The sequence below is a fragment of the Sciurus carolinensis genome, chromosome 6 (assembly GCF_902686445.1).
Source record: "Sciurus carolinensis chromosome 6, mSciCar1.2, whole genome shotgun sequence".
NCBI lineage: Eukaryota > Metazoa > Chordata > Mammalia > Rodentia > Sciuridae > Sciurus > Sciurus carolinensis.
In genome coordinates this window covers 53,866,663-53,889,247 of record NC_062218.1, presented here as the reverse complement: position 1 = coordinate 53,889,247, position 22,585 = coordinate 53,866,663, and the positions used below count along the sequence as shown (strand labels likewise).

At 31.7% G+C, this 22,585-nt stretch overlaps 2 protein-coding genes across 7 annotated transcripts in view; one reads left to right on the top strand and one right to left on the bottom strand.

Moving 5' to 3' along the window:
• Nucleotides 1-6,282, top strand: part of Sgtb (small glutamine rich tetratricopeptide repeat co-chaperone beta) — a 50,539-nt gene extending 44,257 nt beyond the window's left edge. For all 3 annotated transcript variants that reach the window (XM_047556590.1, XM_047556592.1, XM_047556589.1), the window contains exon 11: nucleotides 226-6,282. In XM_047556590.1, coding sequence (XP_047412546.1) covers nucleotides 226-337 — 112 coding nt within the window. In that variant the 3' untranslated portion in view covers nucleotides 338-6,282. The remainder of the gene's footprint in view (nucleotides 1-225) is intronic.
• Nucleotides 3,696-22,585, bottom strand: part of Trappc13 (trafficking protein particle complex subunit 13) — a 45,274-nt gene continuing 26,384 nt past the window's right edge. Inside the window, exons 5-13 of one of the 4 annotated variants that reach the window (XM_047556585.1) lie at nucleotides 21,580-21,707; nucleotides 16,461-16,533; nucleotides 15,546-15,590; nucleotides 12,351-12,368; nucleotides 10,343-10,476; nucleotides 8,693-8,891; nucleotides 7,496-7,596; nucleotides 5,171-5,321; nucleotides 3,696-5,047 (exon numbers count right to left, since the gene is read on the bottom strand). In XM_047556585.1, coding sequence (XP_047412541.1) covers nucleotides 4,940-5,047; nucleotides 5,171-5,321; nucleotides 7,496-7,596; nucleotides 8,693-8,891; nucleotides 10,343-10,476; nucleotides 12,351-12,368; nucleotides 15,546-15,590; nucleotides 16,461-16,533; nucleotides 21,580-21,707 — 957 coding nt within the window. In that variant the 3' untranslated portion in view covers nucleotides 3,696-4,939. The remainder of the gene's footprint in view (nucleotides 5,048-5,170; nucleotides 5,322-7,495; nucleotides 7,597-8,692; nucleotides 8,892-10,342; nucleotides 10,477-12,350; nucleotides 12,369-15,545; nucleotides 15,591-16,460; nucleotides 16,534-21,579; nucleotides 21,708-22,585) is intronic. The other 3 variants (XM_047556586.1, XM_047556587.1, XM_047556588.1) reach the window with 3 other exon arrangements.

Genomic DNA, 22,585 nt, shown 5'->3' with positions numbered 1-22,585 from the left:
TTTTTAGCTTGGATATTTTGTTTCTTCATTTGATCTTAGCCAAAAGGTTGAAGGGCAGTGTATACACTATTAATGCTCTATGTATAATGCTACTGGGAAGGTCATGTTTCTAAAACTTGTTTTATAGGAAAAGTTCCTCTTGGGTAGTCCCACATCTTGTGAACTTATTTTTGCATGGATATTATGACCGGAAATTCCCTAATTCATTTTGCCTCTTTATTACAGGGGACAGCAGTTTGCTCAGCAGATACAACAACAGAATCCTGAACTTATAGAGCAACTGAGAAATCACATCCGGAGCAGATCCTTCAGTAGCAGCACTGAAGAACATTCCTGATTTGATCAGGAACCCTAAGTCAGAATAGAAATGGTTTATGGCTCTGAAGTTTTCACTGTAGATAATAGCCAAAACAAAAAACAAAAACAAAAGCACCACCATATCTGATGTGTGAAAATAAGGAAAACCTCTTGTATATATTCTTAAAGAATAATTCTGTTTAGACAATAGGTTTATCACAAACAGACTCCTTTGGAATCAAATGATTAGTACTCTTGTTAAGTGCCAGTACAGCACTGGAACAAGGTTCCATCCATTTTGAAACTTTTATCGTATTTGTATATTAGACTTAATAGCAGAGTATATTTATTGAACAGTAGGACTGTTTATTGGTGAGTTCTGCAGCTCTAAATTCCCTTCTAGAAGGTTTTTTGAGAGGGAAGATGACTAAATGGAAAGTTTTCCCACGCAGGTTGACAAGAAATACATTTGTCAGTTGGCAGCATTTCAGGAGAAGAAACTTATTACAGAAGTTTAGCTTTGATAAATGCTGTCAATATATATCATAGGTGTCAGTACTATTTTTGATGCTGCTATCTTGATGAGTGACAGGGAGTCTTTAAGAGCTTGTGGAAAGCAGTATTTGGTACAAGGGATGCTATGAAGAGAAAAAATAGATAATGTGAATTTATATATAAAGTAGGATGCTCAGGTTTTCTGCATAGTTCTTAACTAATCTTGTTTGCAGTTTAGTATCAATAACATTAGCATGGCCAGTTATGATAAGTATGTAATAAAATACACTTAGAAACCCTTACTGATACTTATTAGTTCAGTGATATGTAACTGTTCAACTTATTACCACAGTTTCCCTAGTGGTGAACTTACTTTGGAAACTACCAAATATACCTATATTTAAATAAGCCAGTGGCTTGACCCTAAGTTAAGGATTTTCTAAGTGGAATTTAATTATATACTCATAAACATTGATTTTTTTTTAAAAAAAGTAATAATTATTTTATGGATAACAAAAAGAATCTATCACTAACATTGCTTGTTCATGCAGTCCTCTGCTATAATTTGGCTTGGTATGCCAATCTTATGCTTAACATTAATTTGATGCAATTTAAATGTAACAGGAGACATAAAATTTTTTTATTATAAATTAGATACCATATTGGTTGGTAGGGGAAATGCCATTAGGTACTAATGGCATGGTTTAAGTACAGGGGCATATAAGACAGTTCTAATTCCAACTGGGATTTGTTGATTAATCATGAAATTGGTGAAGTGGGCCACATGTAACGATTTTATAAGTGTTGTGAGGGAAAAGTGAAAAAGATCATTTAAAAATTAGTAAAAATAATGCAATAAGGGCCTTACTATAACTGTTCTAAAAAGATTATTTGATATCCTGAAGTTCCCTTTCCCCACCTTCGTAAGATAAGAACTGTGGTTCTGTAATTTCACTATAAGCATCACTTGGAGGAATTCATTAAACATGAAGAATGAGGGCCACACCATCAATTTTTACTTAGTAGGTACTGTTATTAAGACCTAGAAATCAGCATTTTAAACAGTATACCAGTGGTTTGGATGTAGGTCTGTCCAAGAACTCAAATTTAGAGCAATGTTAGGTTTCTCCCCAACTAGACCATCTGGACTCAGGCCAAAATGAAGAGCAGTGTGAACCTATTGATTCAGGCCAGAAAAGAACAGGCCCTCTAAAATTAAATTTCCTATATTGTGTCTAATCCGTTTTTATTTTTTATGATGTTACACGCAGCTCCTAGTGTTTTAAGTGTTATAAAGAATGAAGTACTAATCACATAAGAGTTACAGTTGTGATTAAAAAGAGCAAAGCTGATCCTTAAACACTAGTCATTCTTATTCCAGTGTTTAATAAGAAGTTAATGTTTTAAGGATTAGAATTTTAAGTGCATTGAAAGTGCTTTAGGATCAATAAAATTTGATAAGCCTGTAGCTGACTATGAGAATACAAAATACAAATTAACAGTATCAGAAATTAAAGAGGGGGTTGGGGTTGTAGATCAGTGGTAGAGTGCCTCGCACGTGTGAAGCGCTGGGTTTGATCCTCAGCACCACATAAAAATAAATAAAAGCAGAGTTATTGTGTCCAACTACAACTTAAAAAAAATTAGAAAAATAAAAAAGAAATTAGAGGAAGGCTGGGGATATAGCTCAGTGGCAGAGAGCTTGTGGGAGACAGTGGGTTTATACATCTTCCAGCACAAGGAGGGAAAAAAAGCAGATATACTACAGACCCTATAGACATTAAAAGGATAATTATAAACACTAGGACTAACTCTAGATCTCTATATTTTACAACTTAGATGAAACAAATTCTTTTTAAGATACAAACTACCAAAGCTCACTGGAGAAACAACCTGAATAGACCTATATTTTACAAAGTTGAATTTATAGATAAAAACCTTCCAGGGAAGAAAGCCATAGGGCCAGATGACTTTAATGATGAACTCTACTGAACACATGGGAGAAATTAACATCGGTTCTACACAGTGAGTGCTAGAAAACAGAAGAGGAGGAAATGCTTTTCCACTCATTTTATTTTGGCCAGTGCTACCTGGATAACAAAATCAAAGAGAATCATAAGAAAACACTTTAAAACACTGCTTTCATGTGCTGGTATTGTAGTTAAAGGAGCCATTCTTTTTACCTGAAATTAAGGGAACTGGTGCATTCCATTTCACTCTGTTCTTTAAGAATATACCACCCCCCAAAATTCAATCTAGATGACACCTGTCCACTTAGGTGGATTCCATTCTAGTCAAGCCAGCTTTACTCTTCTGCAATGGAAGAGTAAATTCCGCAATCACTTTGGAATCATTGCATTACAAGCCACTTCAATAGAGTTTTGTGTGATTTGATTGTGCTAGGTACTCTTAAAATTATACAGAATATTATTCTTCCTTGTCTGGAAAATATAGTCACTGTCTTAGAGAAACAAGAGGGCATTAAAGTAAATATTTATATACACACATTCTAATAAGGAATGCTTGACTTCCATTATACACATTTCCTTGTAGTAGCTGTAACCATGCTATAGAAAACAGAACATGTCCTTTTTATGCAAGTGACATTTTCATTTAATGTACCAAATTGTTAGTCTGATTTTTATAATATAGTTTTACACAGATCCTTTCTAAAATGGAATTATCTAATCTTAATGTTATTTATAAATAGAAGAGACTGTAGTTAATGTATACAGTAGATTTCAACTGACTATTATGTTACTTTTTAAAGTTTGAAAGAATGAATCAGAAGTTCCAGTCATGAGAAGATGCTTTGAAAAACAATCAAAGTTCCCAGTGTAGTGGCTATAGTCTTACTTCATCATTTGATCAAATCTTTAATCATTTTGGAAGAAAGACAATACTTCAGTTTTACACAGCTTGTACTTTATTTTGCAGATATCTCATAACTTTTATTTGAGGGGCAACTCTTCTGAATATAGCTTTCATTCTGAACAAAAATTTGTCATGGCAATAAATAAATTATGCATTCGAGAAAAACCAATTTTTGTATTTGACTTAATGTACTCATGTTTAACAAACTACACATTCTTGAATTTCAACTTATGAAAACAGGATGATTTTATTTGGTAGCATAACCTTTTATTCTGACAAAATAGTGAAACATTTTGTTAAATTCATGTTGCAGAGTGTTTATAGCCTTATCTGTCTGTTTTTGTTGATGGCATAACTGGTTGTGATTACATGGAGAGAGAGTTTTATAATATTAATACATGATTTAGAGTTCAAAATCAAATATTAGAAGCTGGGAATCCTTTAAATACATGTAATGAAAACAAGTGGTTTATTTTTCAGTGGGAAAAATCTAGACATTTGTAGCTTAGATTTAGGTTGTTATTAGGCATCTTAATAAAAGTTAAATCAAGAACCACATAATAAATGAAGGACTTCTTATATGTTTAGTATCTGAAAGTTAGATGTGTTTTTATCACATCTAGTTATTTTGAGAATAACTAGAAAGGTTCATACTGTGTTAGCAAATTATCAGGTTATAGGAGATTATCCCATTTGTTTTAAACAATCCTTTATGTTGACTGAGGAGGTAGGAAAAAAAAGGAGTTAACTGAAATATTTCTAAATAAAGTATTGTGAGAATTCTAAAATTCTAAGAAACAACTGTATTTTCTAGACTGAGATCAGCAAACTATGGCCCACAGGTCACATCCAGCCAGCTGCCTATTTTCCCCACAGCTGCTCTTGCACTATAATAACAGAGTTCATTATTTGCTTGCAAAGCCTAAAAGTATTTGGTATTTTGCCTTTATAAAAAAAAAAGTTTGCCGACTGCTGTTTTAGCTACTTGCTAAGGACAAATGGCCTCAAACATAGAACTTTTGGAGAACAGAGTCCAATGGTCACCTAAAATGAAGCAAGATATGTTAGAAAATATAAAAATATCCACTTAGAATATAATTCACAAGGTAAAATTGATTCTTTTCAAAACAAATATTTAATATTTTAACTTTTACAGGAAAGAAAATTAAATAATATATACTTATTTTTGCTATTAACTTGATCATTTCACAAAGGTGACAAAAATACAGAAAGCAGTTCTGTGAAAACAAAAGCATAACACTGGGAATTTTCTTTAGCTTTCCACTTTAACAGCTGAAGATACCACACAGACTTGTGCGATGTCATCATACTCATATGTTCTCTTTAAGAATGTGTCTGTTAGTCTTAAGCCGGAGACACTCTATTGAGAGAAAGATATAGGCCTCAGTTTTTAATCATTGGTAATTACCAGAGAAAATATGGCTATAATAAATGATTATAAATTAGCCCCTATACACTTGAAATCATTGAAAAGAGAACATACTTGTAGTCCTTGTACTGAAGACAGCAGAGTAAGGGCAAGGCAGAGAGAGGAACTTGGATGCAGCTTTCCAAGCTGCCTTCCTGAAATACCACACCAATGGATAGAATTGGTATTGCACATTTCCAAAACCAGATCCATCGTCCTTTCACTGCTAGGGGAATCAGAAAAACAGGAATAAATCTTGTTCACTTCACAAGGACATACTATGGTATTCCACCCCCAACCCTTTTTCCTTTTCAGTAAGTTTGCTTTCTGGGTATCCAGAAAAACAAAAATGAAGAGAAATGAAAAGCTACTGAATAATTTTTATATTTAAGAGAGAATCAGGAAAATGAAAGGAGATGGCATATTCTGAGGCTTAAAATGATTTTAAGCTAATCTACCTGCTTGAGATCACTTTTCTGGTTCTATTGTTCAACACTGATTCCCTAGTGCTAATTTGCTAATGACACTTTGCTATTTCTCTGGGAGATTTACAGACTTCTATGCCTCATATTGTTTCTATGTAGTCTTACAATTTCTATTATAGGAAATAAAATGAGAAACTGAGTTCAGTCTAGTGCTTTTGATAACTAATCCTTTAACATGCATATAACTCAGAAAAATGACTGAGAGGATTCAAAAGTAAATACTATTCATGCCTGCTCGCCATTATTATTTACTATGAAAAAACTACTTTTAATAAGTATCACTAGGTCATCCTAAGTTGAAGTTTTAGCGAAAATATGACAAAAAGCTCATAATGAAAGATAGTTTCCTACTGTACCACCATTCATGGCTACTTTGAATTCTTACCGCTTTTTTTTCTCATAGTTGGACCCATATTTTAAAGTATTTACTTAAATTTTAATTTATTCACTTTTTAGACATATTGACTTGACATTAGCTTTCATAGTCTCTATTTCCCTAACAAACATTTTAAATACTATGTACCAGAAACTAGGTTGGATGCACTACATGAATTTTCTCATTAAATTCCATAAACACCCAGTTAATATTTGTACATAACTGTATGTATGTGTATCTGTGTATATGTAGAGGGTTATTTTTTATAGATGAGGCAGCTAAAGATCTAAGTGCCTTTAGAAAATTTATTTGAATCATGAAAAGTTAAGGTCAAAAGAAAAATTTTAAACTTTTCCACTGCTAGTTGATCAATAAACTGATTTCCTTGAAAAAACAAAAATATCCCTTAAGATACCATTTGTGCATTGTGTATTTGCGCCCTGGGTGTCTTGTTTACTGAGTTCTTATGATGTGGCAGAAACTGCATTTATAAAGCTGGATAAGACAGCTTTTCTTAACTCACAAATCATTAAGGAAGAGACGAACAGTTATTTATGAGGGTTCCTAAAAAACCGAATTAGAATTTATAGTAACAGAGAAGAACTGATTAACTGTGCTCGGAAAAACCTAGGTAGCTTCATAGAGGAAGTAGGTATTTCTGTGATTTAATCAGTAACATACTCCTTTCTCATTTTTATTTCATGTATTTGTTGAATCTATGAATATTTTCTATTTTTCTAATACCAAAAGGTTGAAATGGATATGAAATTAAAAGGATTATATATTCAAAGTATAGAGGCTGGGATTCAACATTTGCAATATTATCAAAATACCCTAACTAATCACACATATCAAATAGTAATATAAATACTTGCAAAAGTGATAGAACTGGGATTTAAATCTAGGTTTTTTTTTTTTTTAACTTCAAAGCCCTATGTTCTTTGCCTCTCAGGAGCTACATTATCTTCTCTTTACTATCAAAACTCTGTTTTCCAACCTATGATTATCCCTTATATTGGTATAAATATATAATCAATTTTTGGTTCCTTAATATTAAAAGATACAGTTCAGGTGTAGTATGCTTCAGAAAACTCTACCTTACTACTTTAAATCTGTAATATTCCATTAGAACCCATTAGTTCATGCTTTAGTAATCTAAAGTGTGAAGGAAATTTAAACAATGAGAAGAACATGGACTTTGAAGTCAAATACACCGGTTTCAAACTCTGGTCCCAAATTTTCTAACTCTCTGAGCTTGAAAAATTCAACCGTTGGTTTTCTTTTCCACTGAATGTGAACAATTAATATCCACCCACATAGTATATAAAGAATGAATAAAAATACAGGAAATGCATAATACAATAGAAGCTCAAAAATATGTAATATACTGTTGAAAGATGAAGAGCTTCACAGTATTTAACATAAACTTCAGAAAGTCTCCATGTCAAGAAGAAACTTAAAAGAATATTTAAGAGATTAAAAACTTTCTTTTAGATAGGTAAGGAGGAAAGGACACCTACCCACAAACACTGACATTACCTGCAGTTAGTTATTTTACAGGTAATATGAAAAGGTTCTTCTAAGTTTACAGTATCTGGAATTGCCTCCAAAGACAACCGAACATCTCCGTAACCTGGCGCCTAATAGAATAAGCAAACCAGTTAAAATACATCCATTACAAAGTCTTTCAATTTTAACAAAGGTACCACACCAGCACATTTACTCAACAGAGGTTTGGGCTCCAAGCTATTGTTCAGAGAAAACATTTTAGATTCATTCTATTGTTCCCTCACTCTTTACTTCTTTTGGTGCTGTGGAACAGCCCTGCATACCTGGACTGTTTTGTTAAGCTTAATTCAGATTCATCAGAGTTAAGATCAATCTTAAAAGGTAAGTAATCAGTAAGGAAATTTCATGATCTCTGACTTCAAAGGGATGTTTTCCAGAGATACTGTAGCTTCAATACACAAATTGGTAAATAGGCAAGGTTACTACCTGAAGAGATATGAGAAATCACTTTGAAATGAGCCACATAGAAAATTACACCTTTTCCCAAAACACTTAAGAAAAGAAGGGCTATAAAAACATCAGGGCTTGAAACATGCCATGTCAAGATGAAAACTAACCGGTATGGCTTAAAATAGGCTCGGTGACCATAATCATCATTTAAAAAATTATTGCCTCAAACAGTGAAAAGTAAATTTTAGAGATTAAAAAAAAAAAAAAAAAAAAGATGCCATACTGGTAGCTATCTGTAGTTCCAGTATAGCAATTAGGTAAAACATCCAACCAATGCTTATAAGATGACTTTAATGTGACTCACCACGTGAGTTTCTATGTCTTTTTCTTAAAAAAAAAAAAAAAAAAAAAAGATATAAAGTGAAAAGGTAAATACAGTAAGTCCAAGAATTTCAGGGCATAACAAAGAAAATAATAATAAAGTCAAACAAATGGTGAGCATGAATTACCAAAGGAAGGAACAATTGATAAGCAGTTATTTTAATATTTGGCAAAGTTAAAAGGTCATGTGTTAAAGGTAAATTAAATTAACATGCATATCTCATTCATCTCAATACTAGTTTTCTACTTAGAGATAAAAGTCTCTTCTTCTTTAGTGATATTAGTACCTCTTATAGTACTGACTTCTAGTGATAGATCAAAGAAAACTTAAATTGTTCTAACTTCCTGTCTCCCCTGCCTCTCCCAATCCCCCATTGAAGTTATTTCCAGACTCACCATTCTCTGAAGTTGGCTGGTTTGTAACCTTCCCCTTTCACCGAGGTTTGTTTTCCATACGATATCCAATTTTCCAATTACTGTTACTCCCTTAATGATGCCGGCTTTTTCTGCAAACTCCTTCTTGGGCTTTAGGCAGTATAAGTACTGGCGTGTATCCATTGGCTGCAAATATGCTCTTGACCCAAATGTTGATACACTGAGAGGGGTAGAGATAGAGATAGAGGAAATTCTGTAGCATCTTTTAAAAGAAAAGCCATGGCTGTAATTTTTTTTTTTTGGATAGGAACTGGATGATTTACTACCCAAAGAGTTAGAAGAGGTCAAAGGATTCAATGCAAAAAGTATTTGTACTAAGAACATCTATTTTTCTTTAATATTTTTAAATCAACATGGAAAATCTTAAGATTGTTTACAATGAAATGAATATATTACCTAAAATACTGGACATGCATGTATCAGCTAACTGAAAGAAAAGTGAAATCAGAACCTTAAATATTCCTTTTCTCTAAAATTATCAAAGAAAATAGTTTAGAAGCATAACTCCCCCCCAACCCACCCCAGAGTGGGATTGAACCCAGGGTTTTGCACATGCTAGATAAGCACTCTACCAGAGCTACTTCCACAGCTCTGAGTCCTAAGACATACCATTCCCCGCTGCCTTTTTTTTTTTTTTTTTTTGGTACCAGGGATTAAACCAGGGATGCTCTGCCACTGAGTTACATCCCCAGCCTTTTTTATTTTGATCCTCACTAAGTTGCTAAGGCTGGCCTTTAATTTTAACTCCTCACTTATAATGTCGATCCTACATTTATTTATTCCTCCCTCTTCTACATTAGCTGCAGAAGGACATATGTATTTCCTTTTCACAAAACAAATAAAATCATCTATTTCTATGTTCACCATTTTATGTTCAGAGAATTTTTCTTTTTCAAACTCATAATCACCTTAATTTTGCTTTCTAACTTCTCCACCATTTCTTCCCACTCATGTATTAGTTTCATAATTTGCAGGATAATAATGATAAGTTTGAGGACTGCCTTGCTGAATTATGAAAATTAAGAAGCGCTTTGAAAAGTAAAATACAAGAAGTAAAAGGACTAGGATCTTATTTTTACATGGAGGGAGGGATGAATAGATAAAGCATAGGATATTTTTAGGAAAGTGAAACTGTTTTCTATAATGCAATAATGAGTAATGGTAGATACATGCCATTGTATATTTGCCCAAACCAGTACTATGTACAGTATATAGAATGAATTCTAATGTGAACTATGGACTTTAGTTACTACTAGGTATCTGTATATTAATGTGCCACATTAATATAAGAGGAGAGCCTTGCACAGTGGTATATGCCTGTAGACACATCTACTTAACAGAGTGAGGCAGGATGGCTTAAGTCTAGGGGTATGAGGCCAGACTGAACAACACAGCAAGATAAATAAACAGAAAAGAAAAAGGGGTGGGGATCTGAGGGGTGTGTGTGAGAATATGTGGGAGCTCTCCTATTAACTTTTTTTGTGAACCTAAAACATCTTCAAAAAATAAAGTATATTAATTATTTTTTAAAAAAATCCTCAAGAGTAATGGATATTGAAAAAAACATGAATATTTCAAGACAAGAATGAACATTTCATAATTAATATTTACCATTCTCCAGCTTGGTTGACAGAATTTAATTCTGTTACATTATACATTATAGATGGCTCCAATGAAACTTTTTCCATAAACATGGGTGAGGTTGTAATATTCTGAATCTGGGCTTCAAGAAATACTTCATCAGTCTGAGGATATGAAAGAAAGTATCCACCAAAATGTGATATTTAAAATATTTAGCAACAAAAATATCTTATGTATATGAAGAAAATATATAAACCACAAATGTGATTAGTTCATGCCTGCAAATTAAAGTTATCATAATTAATACAAGAAATCTTCATCCTAACATAATTAACAGGGCAAAGTCAAGTGTTAGTCAACTGATATCTTGTTAAACAATGGATATGGGATAACTAGGAAATATTTTGTATTACTGTCCAAAAATATTTATTTAACTGGAATTTCATTCACAAAAATTCTCAATCTGTTAGTAAGGTATTGAAATGTTAAATGAACATTAGTATGATGAAGGTGACTATACATCTGTAACTTTGGTATGACAGTAAGATAACTAGGTCTTCATTATAATACTTCAGCATAATATAATTTCAACTATATTACTTCAGTTTAGATAGTCCAGTGACCACTATTACCATGAATAATCTATTTTATAATCTTATAGGACTTAACTTTTTAAATTAAAGCAATTTGTAAGTGGTCATTAGTGATTTCTTAATTCATTTAAAATGTACAGTTAGGGCTAAAAAAAAGGAATATGTGAATTATACCCGATAATCTGAGAGCTTTTAATCTGGCAAAAGTATTTTATAGCTTTAGTGACAGATTTGAAAACTGTATTATTCAGTAATATTTCAGTCAAAAGGCAATTTAAATACTTAATTTTACATATATTTTAATTCCCTGATTTATGATAAACATGCTTATTTTTATGCCAGTTGGTTATTTTTCTGTGTAACTGAAAAAATAACAGACTAACTTGGTTTATCTTTAAACCAGACTAACATAATAAATTATATACTAAGGGTATTCAAGAATTATTTTTTCAAAAGTATCATAATAAAATGCTATACACAGAAAAATAACATATAAACTCTGACCAAAATAATTTGGCACTTAGAGATTTTACCACTAAAGCCAGAAAAATGGAAATCATTTGCAAAAATATGATGATGAAGTTATAAATAAAAGAGATTCTTAAGTCTGTGGGAATTGTGCTCAAATGAAAACAGAAATACAATGATATATCAAAACAATGTACCAGTTAAGGGCATTATCTGTTACTTTTTGTCAAAAAATAATTAAATATATCCCATAAATCCATTGCTTTTTAAAAATAACCACAGACCCATATTTCAATTTAAAAAAATGCAAGTTTTGCATAAATTTAGGAAGAGCTTAGATAAAATTAAAGAAAAACAAGCAGCATAATGGAAAATCAAGTTAGTCTGAACAGTTAGTATAAAGTAATTTGACACTTGAAAAATTAAGACAAGAATCAAGTGCTTAGGCTGTTTGATGTTACTATATACAGAATGTGATATAAGCAAATGCTGCTTATTATGAATAGAAAATTATAAAAATTATTTCAGCCAACTTGGAAAAATCAGCTTTTCTTCTGCTTAAAGGCCATCTTTACCTGACTCAGACTTAAAACAAAAACCACTGTACATCAGAAAATGAATTTCAACTGGATAGTCTACTTAAAGGATTGAAGAATAGTAAGGTATTCTACAATGTATTGAAAAGCCCAAGATTATTTTAAACAAGGTTAACATGCCTTAAAAAAAGGAACCCCTAAATAAGTAACATTAAAAATGAGAATATAAATGTTTCAATATAACAATTCGACCACTTGTATTTTCCCACTGAACAAGACAATTGATATAAAAAGTACATTCAAAATAACTTTCTGAAACTACTCAGATGTTGTTCACAACTAACTGTTTTTCCACTATGTTTTGTAAAGAGAGATTAATTAGGCAGAGTCAAAAGGTGGTGAGTAAGAAAAGCATAAGTTTATAATAAAAAATCAAATTACCACAGAACTGAGGTCACTCTAATGGAAAAATAAAAAAAAGAAAAATTAGAAAAATCAGAGTTAAATGTTAAAGAAAAAGAATAACTTTAAAATAAAATGCATCTTTGCATTTTTTAACTTACTAAATGACAGCATTAGTAAACAAGAAAGTAAACAGGAAGCAACATAAATATGACAAACTTTTTTTTTTTAAGGGTGAAACTGCTCAGGTTACATGATGATGGAATAGAGAACAATATGGCTCAATATTAAACAGAAGCAAATATAGTTAAGGGCACATTTTGGGGGCAGAGAGGTACATCCCATGCTTTTTTAGTTCTATAAATTCTTTATATACAATATAATTTTTAGTAGCTATTTAGGATGGGTAAACACTGAATTCCATATTCAGAACATATTTATAATGTACAGCTTCTCCTAAATTTATCTAATACTGGAATCCTTTTTAAAATAAATATCTTGGGTGATTACAGCCCTAGGAAACACATTTCAGAAAATGCTGGCTTAGACCACTCCAGACAATTGGGAGTTTGTCCTCCTCTTGCTTAGATTTGTCTTTTTAAAATCCATATTTTTAAGCTACTTATTCATCACATGTCACATCCTTTATTAAATGTATAGCCAGCAATCATTTTTCACCTATCTCTATGTTCCCAGAGTTTAAGCACACTTCATGAATGGGGTAGGGTATGGGGGAGATGTGTTTATATTGTAGCTATGACATGTCAGTATCCTCCATGAGATGCAAGTTCCCTGAGAATTGGGAAAATGTTACCTCTCTTTTGTACCTAGTATGAGGCTCTTTGTATCCAGGAGGTGACCAAATGTTTGAATTCTAGCTTCTAATCTCACCAATATTCTTTTAAGGTTTTCCTATCTTAGAGACTACAACAAAAGTTTTCATGAAACTTGTTTTCCTTTAGGTGATTCACATTTTAGCATTTAAGAAACAGCTTTAAAAAAATGCTTGATACACACATGTAGAGCTAATAATAGTCAATGCACGAAGTAAAAGCATCACCTACTGATAATAGTATGGTTCACTAACTCCAGTCAGAGTCAACAGAATCTGCCTTATTCTAATGGCTGAACAATATTTGTTTCCCTAATAGGTAATACTGAAAATCTTAGAGACCCTAAATGCTATTTATTCACTCTTGATTTTCAAAGAGATATCTATTTCCAAAGAACAAAATTTTAGCAAATATTTTTTAGTTTAAGTTTGTTGGCAAAGTTTAAAGATCACGCTTAAAAATGTTAACTGAAAAAGGCAGCAAATAAAATTATTACTGTGATTATCAAAACAGTGTTATATAAAGATTGAAAGAGAACATAGGTTAATGAAAAAAATCCAATACTTGGTATGGTAAAACATGGATTGTTTTCCTTCTTGGGGAGCATGTCATTTCTATAATATTCACACTAACTAGCAATTTGGAAAAACTACTCGCAAATCATTGAATATTAATGTCACAAAGCAACTTGACAAATATCAATGTAATACATTTTTAATAAAGAAAACCTAAAATACGTTTAATATGTTCTTCCTAGGAGTCAAAGAAAAAAATACCCTCCTACAACCCCATTTATTTAAAAAATTTTCTAACATATCTATCTATACTAGAAAATCGATATATTTCCCCCTCATACTATGAATGAAACCTTTTCCAACAAAATGACAGACTATTTAAAATTCACCAAACTGAATAGCTATACTATACTCAGTAGTATGCTACTGGTAACAAAAAACAAATAAATAAGTAGTACCCCAACTCACTAATCTCCAAAATAGAAATGTTAACTATTTAAACATCTGGTAATCACCTTGAGGAGGTTGTACCTTTCCCATCAAATATGTATACTCTTCACCATGTACTTAACATCCCATGTACATTGGTAACTGTTTGGAATGCCTTCACTGCTTTGACATGTGTCTGTTCCCAACATCCATTTCTTCCAGATTTTAGTTCCCCTTTTCTTCCATAAAGCTTCTTTTTAGACAATTCCAAGTTCTCAACCCAAGTGCTTATAGCACATGTTTAAACAATTCTCATTTTAGATTTACTATGTACTATACTGGGAAGATTTGTTATTACATGTATTTTCTTTTCCTTTTCTCCCAATAGGCCTTTGCAGCAGGTTACAGACTTTAACTTTGACAGTTAAGCAATTCAAACACTATATTGAGTAATTCAAATGCTGTAATGAGTAAAATCTCCAGTGTTACTGGTAAAAATATATGTCAAATGACATGATTGCAAATGTCTGATCACCATTTGGTTTTAAAGTAATGAGAGTTATAACCTGCATTTTAAAATACTGTATTTAGACATCTTCTTTTCAGTATTGGGGATTGAACCCAGGGATGTTTTATCACTTGGCTATATCCCCACCCCCTTTTTTTTGAAACAGAGTCTACCTAAGTTGCTTTGGATTTAAGTTGCTGGGGCTGGCCTCACACATGGGATCCTCCTGCCTCAGTCTTCTAAGTCACTGAGATTATGGGTGTGTGCCACTGCACTCTGGCAGAATATTTTGAATTATCCTAGAAGTTACGATAGAATTCTTTGGGATAAAAATCCAAACAATAAATTCTTTCACATATGGCAAAGTCTATTTTATCTCTTTTGTTAGGCTACAATGAAGGTTATTTTCTATTCTAAGTTAACTACTTTCTCTATTTTTGCCAAACTTGGTTCTCCCAAGGAGCTTTTCAAATCATTCAGGAGACTCAGCAACCCAACTCTGGCTGGCACACTAACTTCCCAGGGAAGAATTTAATGTGCTGTGCTTTACTTGTCACTATATTCCCATGGAATATTAAATCTAGATCTACTACTTCAATTTTTGTAATGTCCAGAACCACACGGTTCAGTATTCAACAGATTGTTAGTGTTTTTAAGCAATAATAATACCATTAAATGGAATTATATAGCATTCACTTAATGAAAGGGGTGAAGGTCTTATAGGATTAATAATGAGACTAGAAAGCAAGAAACATTGATTACACATAGGCTGAAACAATAGATGAAGAGGCCTATCATTGAAATTTAAATTTTAGTTGAACTTCATGTTCACTTTTCACAAATAATTTAGTCTTACCAGCAGTTTAATATAATAAGAAATGCAATATCTCATGTTTTCTCTAAGATTTTAATGTTTAATTTAAAATCCCATTAAGTGTCCAAAACTTACCTCTGCATTATAAAATTTGGTTTTCACATCCAATGGTTTGAGAACCTGGTTACATAAAGCATATTAATTAGGAAATTCTTATCATTTGACTATTTTTTTTAAAAATCACAGGATTTACTTTTGTCAAAGCCATTTTCCATCTTAATTGTTAAAAGACTTCTTAGTGGGTATGCAATATTCTTGCAAAAAAAAGTTCCCAATGCAATTTTTTGAAAGGCTACCATTATTTCTTAACTGGGTGATAGTTATGTGGCTGTTTACTTCGTAATATTTTGTTAAATCAAACAAAATAATGATGCAGTAAAACAATGACAAAAAGTTTTTCTATTACTTATAGAGGAATAAAAAATATAAACCATCGTATCTACACCTACACTTAAATATCAATATGTGGTATTTTCACCTCATGATCCACACATACATGTGTTAAACTATGGTTTTTAACTATTTTTGGTGGATGTTAAAAACTTTGACTTAATACAAAATTCTACTTAAAATTCCAGTGATTCTTGGAATCCTTGAAGGAAGCTGATCCACTCAATTTAAGTCAATAATGTCTCATTTATGTATTCTTTTAGAAATTTGATACTACTTACTCTCATCATATGTGGACTTGACCCTTATCTTATCCCTCTTTTAGATTCTTCTGTGTTTTTCCAAGACATGAAAACAGGCTACTTTTCTTTGAAAAAAATCTTTGTTTCATTATAAAAACATTACATTAGCAATACTAATTTTTCTGTCTTTATTTAACTTAATTTTCTCTGTCTTTAAATTACTAGTTATACAACAAACCCAAGTAATGAAATATTCGATTTATTTGGAGCTTATTTTCTCTCCAGAAAAGCAAAATTACTACACTTTTAGGAAAATAAAAAGTACCTAAAAGTCATTTATCATTGTCATACTCAATACCTGAAATTTGAAGAATTTTCTAAAGTACATTTTTTCTCCACCCTGAGTTGTATAACTCACAGCACACACCAGGCTGAAAAAAAAAAAAAAATTTTTTTAATGATATAGAAAAATTTCTCTTATTTCTTAATAGTAAATGTAACGCACCTCAATTCTGCTTGACAAATGTGAAAACCATTCGTATCTGTGATGAGAAACTGTAGCCAAATGAGATTAGAGCAGGAAAAGAAAAAAGTTCTAGCAGATGTGGATATAAATATATGAACAAGAAAGCTCTGATTAGCAAACTGAAACAGCATTTTTGGAGTAGGAAGTCATATAATTTTTCCTGGAAATGTGAAATACTTTCTAAAACAAATCTCAGAATAGTCCTATACTTGAATATAAAAGATTAAGTACCTATAAACTAGGGAAAAAAAAGATTTTAAAAGAAATGCTAGGATAGACTTTTAATATAAATGGTTTTAAATGGAATAAATAAAAAATGCTAAGACAAACACAATGAGGGGAAGGGAAGAATACAAGTGCATTGGATTAGACAAAGGGGAATGAAGAGCAGGGAGGGTTGATGGGAATAGGAAAGACAGTAGAATGAATTGGACATTACTTTCTATGTTCATATATGAATACATGACCTGTATAACCCCACGTCATATACAACCAGTAGAATGGGAAGTTATACTCCATGTATGTATGTAAGTAAGTATGTCAAAATACACTCTATTGTCATGTATATCTAAAAAGAACAAATAAAAAAAAACAACCAAAACCACTAAAACAATGAAAAAGCAGACTAAAAGTTGGGATCAAATACTTATAAAAATATGTGAAGATGATAAAAGCCATTAATATACAATGGGTTCTCTTAAGTGAATAAGCAAAATATCTCACTCAAAATATGAGAAAAGGCACATATATACACCACAATCACATAAATGGCTAACAAAAATGTAAAAATGTTCAAAATGTGAAAAGTTAAAGAAACAAAATAATAATATAATATTTTTCCAACTATCAAGATTTAGCAGAAATTGTAAGTGATACCAGGTCTGGTGAGGGTTTAGAAAATTGACTTTCCATTGCTAGTGGTTGTAAAGAACTTATTTTTTAAGTTTTTTTTATTAATGCATTACAATCATATATATAATGATGCTATTCACTGTTACATATTCATACATGCATATAATATTACAATATAATTTTGCTAACAAAAAAATATATATAATTTGGTTGTATCATTCTGTAGTATTTCCCCTTTCCTTCTCTTCCTCCCTCCCCCTGCTTCCATTCTTTTAACTCTACTGGTCTTCCTTCTATTTTCATGAGACTACCCCACTTCCACCTCTCTTTTTCTCTCTAGCTTCCACATGAGAAAAATATGACCCCTGACTTTCTGAATTTGGCTTATTTTGAGCAAAAAAAAAAAAAATTCATCCATTTTCCTGCATAATTTCATTCTTCTTGCTGGATGAATTGTGTATTTTGTGTGTGTGTATATATATTTCCACATATACACACATACATACAGTGTTTTCTTTATCCACTCATCCACTGACAGAAATAGGCTGGTTCCATACTTTGGATATTGTGAATTATGCTGCTATAAACATGGACATACATGTATTGTCATAATATGCTGACTTTAATTATTTAGGATAAATAATGAGGAAAGGGATATCTGAGTCATATGGTGTTTCCATTCTTGGACTTCTGAAGAACCTCCATATGGATTTCCTTAGTGGTTGTATTAATTTACAATTTCTCAAACAGTATTAGTGTTCCTTTTTCTACACATCTTCTCCAGCATTTATTATTGTTTGTGCTCTGGATGACTGCCAATCTAAGTGGAATGAGATAAACATGCTAGGTTTTTTTTTTTTTTTTTTTTTTTTTAATGGTGCTTAGAATTGAACCCAGGGCCTTGTGCATGTGAGGCAAGCACTCTATCAACAGAGCTATATCCCCAGTTCATAAGTACAGTTTTGATATGCATTTCTCTAATTGCTAATAATGTTGAACATTTTTCATGTATGTGTTGGTCATTGGTATTTCTTCCTTTGAGAAGTGTCTATTTAGTTTATTTGCCATTAACTAGGCTATTTTTTTAGTGTTTTTTGAGTTCTCTGCATATTCTAGATATTAATCCTCTACTACAAGAGCATCTAGGAAAGATCTCCATTTTGAAGATTCTCCCTTCACATTCTTATTTCCTTTGCTGTGCAGAAGCTTTTTAATTTGATGCCAGCACATTTATTAATTCTTGGTTTTATTTCCTGAGCTTTAAGAGTCCTATTGATGAGGTCGTTGCTTGTGCTTATATGTTAGAGTGCTGACCCAACACTATCTTCTAGAAGTTGCATAATTTCTGGTAATTCCTAGGTCTTTGATTCATTTTGAGTTGAATTTTATGTAGGATGAGAGATAAGAATCTAGTTTCATTCTTTTACATATGGATAACCAGTTTTCCCAGCAACATTTGTTGAAAAGCTCTTTTCTCCAATGTATGTTTCTGGCACCTTTGTAAAGGATGAAACAACTATATATATTTGGGTTTGTCTCTGTGTCTTCTATTCTGTTCCACAGTCTATGTGTCTGTCTTTATTACAGAACTATGCAGTTTTTACTATTATAGCTCTGTAGCATATTAGAACTGCGGTGGCTATTCTGGACCTTTAACTCTTCCCAGTGAATTTTAGGACTGTTTTTCTAGTTCTGTGAAGAATGTATTGGTAATTATGATGGAGACTGCATTGAGTTTGTATATTGATTTTGATAATATATGGTCATTTTAACAATATTCTGTCTATCCATAAACATGAGAAGTCTTTCCATATTTTTGTGTCTTCTTCAATTTCTTCCTTCAGTGTTCTCTAGTTTTCATTATAGAGGTCTTTTACGTCCTTGGTTAGAATTTGTTCATAGTTTTTTTTTGTTGTTGTTGTTTTTAGGTTACTATGAAAGGGGTTGCTTTTTTCCCCAATTTCTTTCTCAGCAGATTCATTGCTGATATATAGGAAACCTATAGATTTTTGCATGTTGATTTTGTAACCTGTTACTTTGCTGATTTGTTCATTAGTTCTAGCAGTCTTATGGTATTTGTAAGGAACTTAGAAAACGATCTGTGGATAAGAGCCTTTAAATTGCTTATATGTTCCCATAAAAACCCACCTCAGGTAATCAAAGAAAATATTAAAGTATTAAATACTATGTTATTTATCACTGTGAAAAACTGAAAACAATCTAAATGCCCAATATTATGTTAAACAAAGTATACCCTTCCAAAGCAACCATTAAAAGAGCATGTTTTCAGGGCTGTGGTTGTAGCTCAGTGGTAGAGCACTTGCCTAGATGTGAGGCACTGGGCTTGAGCCTCAGCACCATATAAAATAAATAAATAAATAAATAAATAAGTTAATTAAAAGTATTGTGTCTACCTACAACTAAAAAAATTTAAAAAAAATCTTAAAGTATGTTTTCAAAGAATACTAACTGATGTAGAAAAATGTTCATGGGGAACTGAAAAGGATAAAATCCCAAATAATATAAAAATTTTGTAAATTATTTAAATTACTTTTATGTATTTGTTTATATACACATGAAAAGACTGAAAATAAATATATTAATATTTTAATAACTTTGTACTAAGTGGTAAAATTATTAAGCAATTTGATTTCTAAATTAGGACTATGCCAGGGGCTAGGGAGCAAATTGATGAAACATGTACCTGCCCTCAAATACTTACAGTGGGAAGTACTAAAGCAGGAACAGGTTTTGAAACTAGATTCAGATTTGAGTTCTGTCTTTTAAACTAGCTGTTTAATTTTACGAGAGTCTCATTTTCTGTAAAATGGGGATTTAAATATTTATTATCACTTTAATAAAATTAATTTCACAAATATTGACCACTGTTCTCTTCCAGATTCTGGGAATACAGATTTTTGTGGACTTTGTATTCTATCAGGGAAGGCAGTACTCAAGTAACTGTAAATATGAAAGACTAAAAATTGATTAGTTATACGTAAAGGTCACAAAGATCAGGAAAATCTCTTTAAGGAAATCATGTTGCTGAGATATGATGAAAAGTTAGATATAAATTATATAAAATGCTACAGGCATTTCTTTGTAAGGGAACACATTTCAAGCTATGGAGTTTGAAGGTGAAAGAAGTCCACATGACTGCAATGTAGAGAAGGGTGACAAAAGGTTGGTAAGGATTAGATTGTGGAGGGCTATGAAAAACATATGAAGTCAGAATTTTCAAAAAGAAATAGGTCATTGAAAACGTAAATGATGACATAATTAATAAATGATGGTTCAGAAATTTGAACATTAGGAAATTTGGCTCCAAGTCTCATACCAATCACAGACTACATAGTAAAAAGTGCCTACAATGGAGTTTGTCATCAAAATTAACTGAACAAATAAGTATTATAGATATTTAATATATAAGCTGTATTATATGCTTTAATGAGCAAAAGAGAAGCAAAAGGAATAATGGAAATAGAGATGAAATAAAGGAGATAAACAAGAAATATTTAGAAGAACTAATAGGACTGAATGACTTGACTGGGTGTGGAGTACTAAAGGAGATAGAGAAGTCTAAAATTACTTCAGATGGCTGAAATGTTCCTATTTGTCTTTCACACTGAAAGAAACGAGCATCCATATTCAAATATATTCACAGGCCAACTACACAAATTTTGAGATAATTTTTCACAGCTTGTCTTACTTTGGTTCTATATTTCTGAATTCTGAGGGGCGTATATACACCAATAAAACAGAGAACTGAAAAAATGTGAATTTAAAAATCAACATCAGTTGCTAACATTTTTAAAAGATTATAAATGTAAGTTTAGAGTACTAAGTAGGTTTTAAACATGTGCTTGGCTTTTTACTTTTTAAGTAAGATCATAGATGCAAAAATGAAGCCAGAGATAAAAGATAAATTAGATTTTCCCCCTAGAAATTAAATATTTTGTTTAAAGTTTTTTTTTTTAAGTATGCAATTATGGAACATAAAATTTCTTTGGACATGGGTTCTTAGATATAAGGTTAAATAGAAAGCAAAAATCTCAAATAAAGGCATAAGTAAACGCCAAGTAGTAAAATGAATCCTTACATGTGTGTTCCAATTTCCTTTACTTCGTGGTGTATGACATCATCAATACAACAATCAGGTTTAAGTTCAGCCACTGCAGCATTGGAAGCTGAAAGATTTAAACGCTGAGAACTTGTCTGAAGGTCAGCCTTGGAAGAAAGAACAAAATATTATGTGGATGGATAGGAGTAAAAAGAAGAGTGGGGGAATAAGAAAGAAGTAGGGATGAAGAGCAAGCAATATTTTTCTCTGTAATCCTTTCAGCACAGTTCTAATGCTTCTAACTATGGCAATGATATATGTACCTACACACATAAGTACACCCACACAGAGAGACCCAAAATACAAAATAAAATCAATCAGGAATTAGATAAAATCCAAATGAAATATAACATAAAAACCTAACTACATTACAACTGTATAACACAAACACACTAAAATGAAGAGAAGGAGAAGAAAAGAACTAACCTAAGTAAGTTTGGAAAACGAAATCTTAACTATAGTCTAAGAATAAAGATGAAAGGAATGGTGCACTGAAGTTGTAGTCATCCAGCATGTTTTTTTTCCCATAGGGTTGCAACTATTTTATGTATATACCAGGACTAAAAAAAAGTATATAAATTATGGGTAATAATATGGGTAGAAATAAGGAAAGGGGGAAAGCTACAATGAAACCTTTTGTATTAGATTGGAATTTGAAGCATCAACATGAACATAGGGTTTTAAATATACATACAGAAGGCCTTAACCAAAATATTTATGTGTGTATATATGAGTATAAAATACTAAAAAATAATTCAAAATGACATTTTTTTAGTTGTAGATGAACACAATACCTTTATTTTGTTTATGTATTTTTATGTGGTGCTGAGAATCGAACCCAGTGCCTTACACATGCTGGTTGAGCGCTCTACCACTGAGCCACAACCACAGCCCTGAAAACAATATTTGACATGAGAGACCAATTAAATTAAAGGAGAACTGAGTGACATTAAAGTCATCAACTAAGGAAGTACTGTCTTCTCTA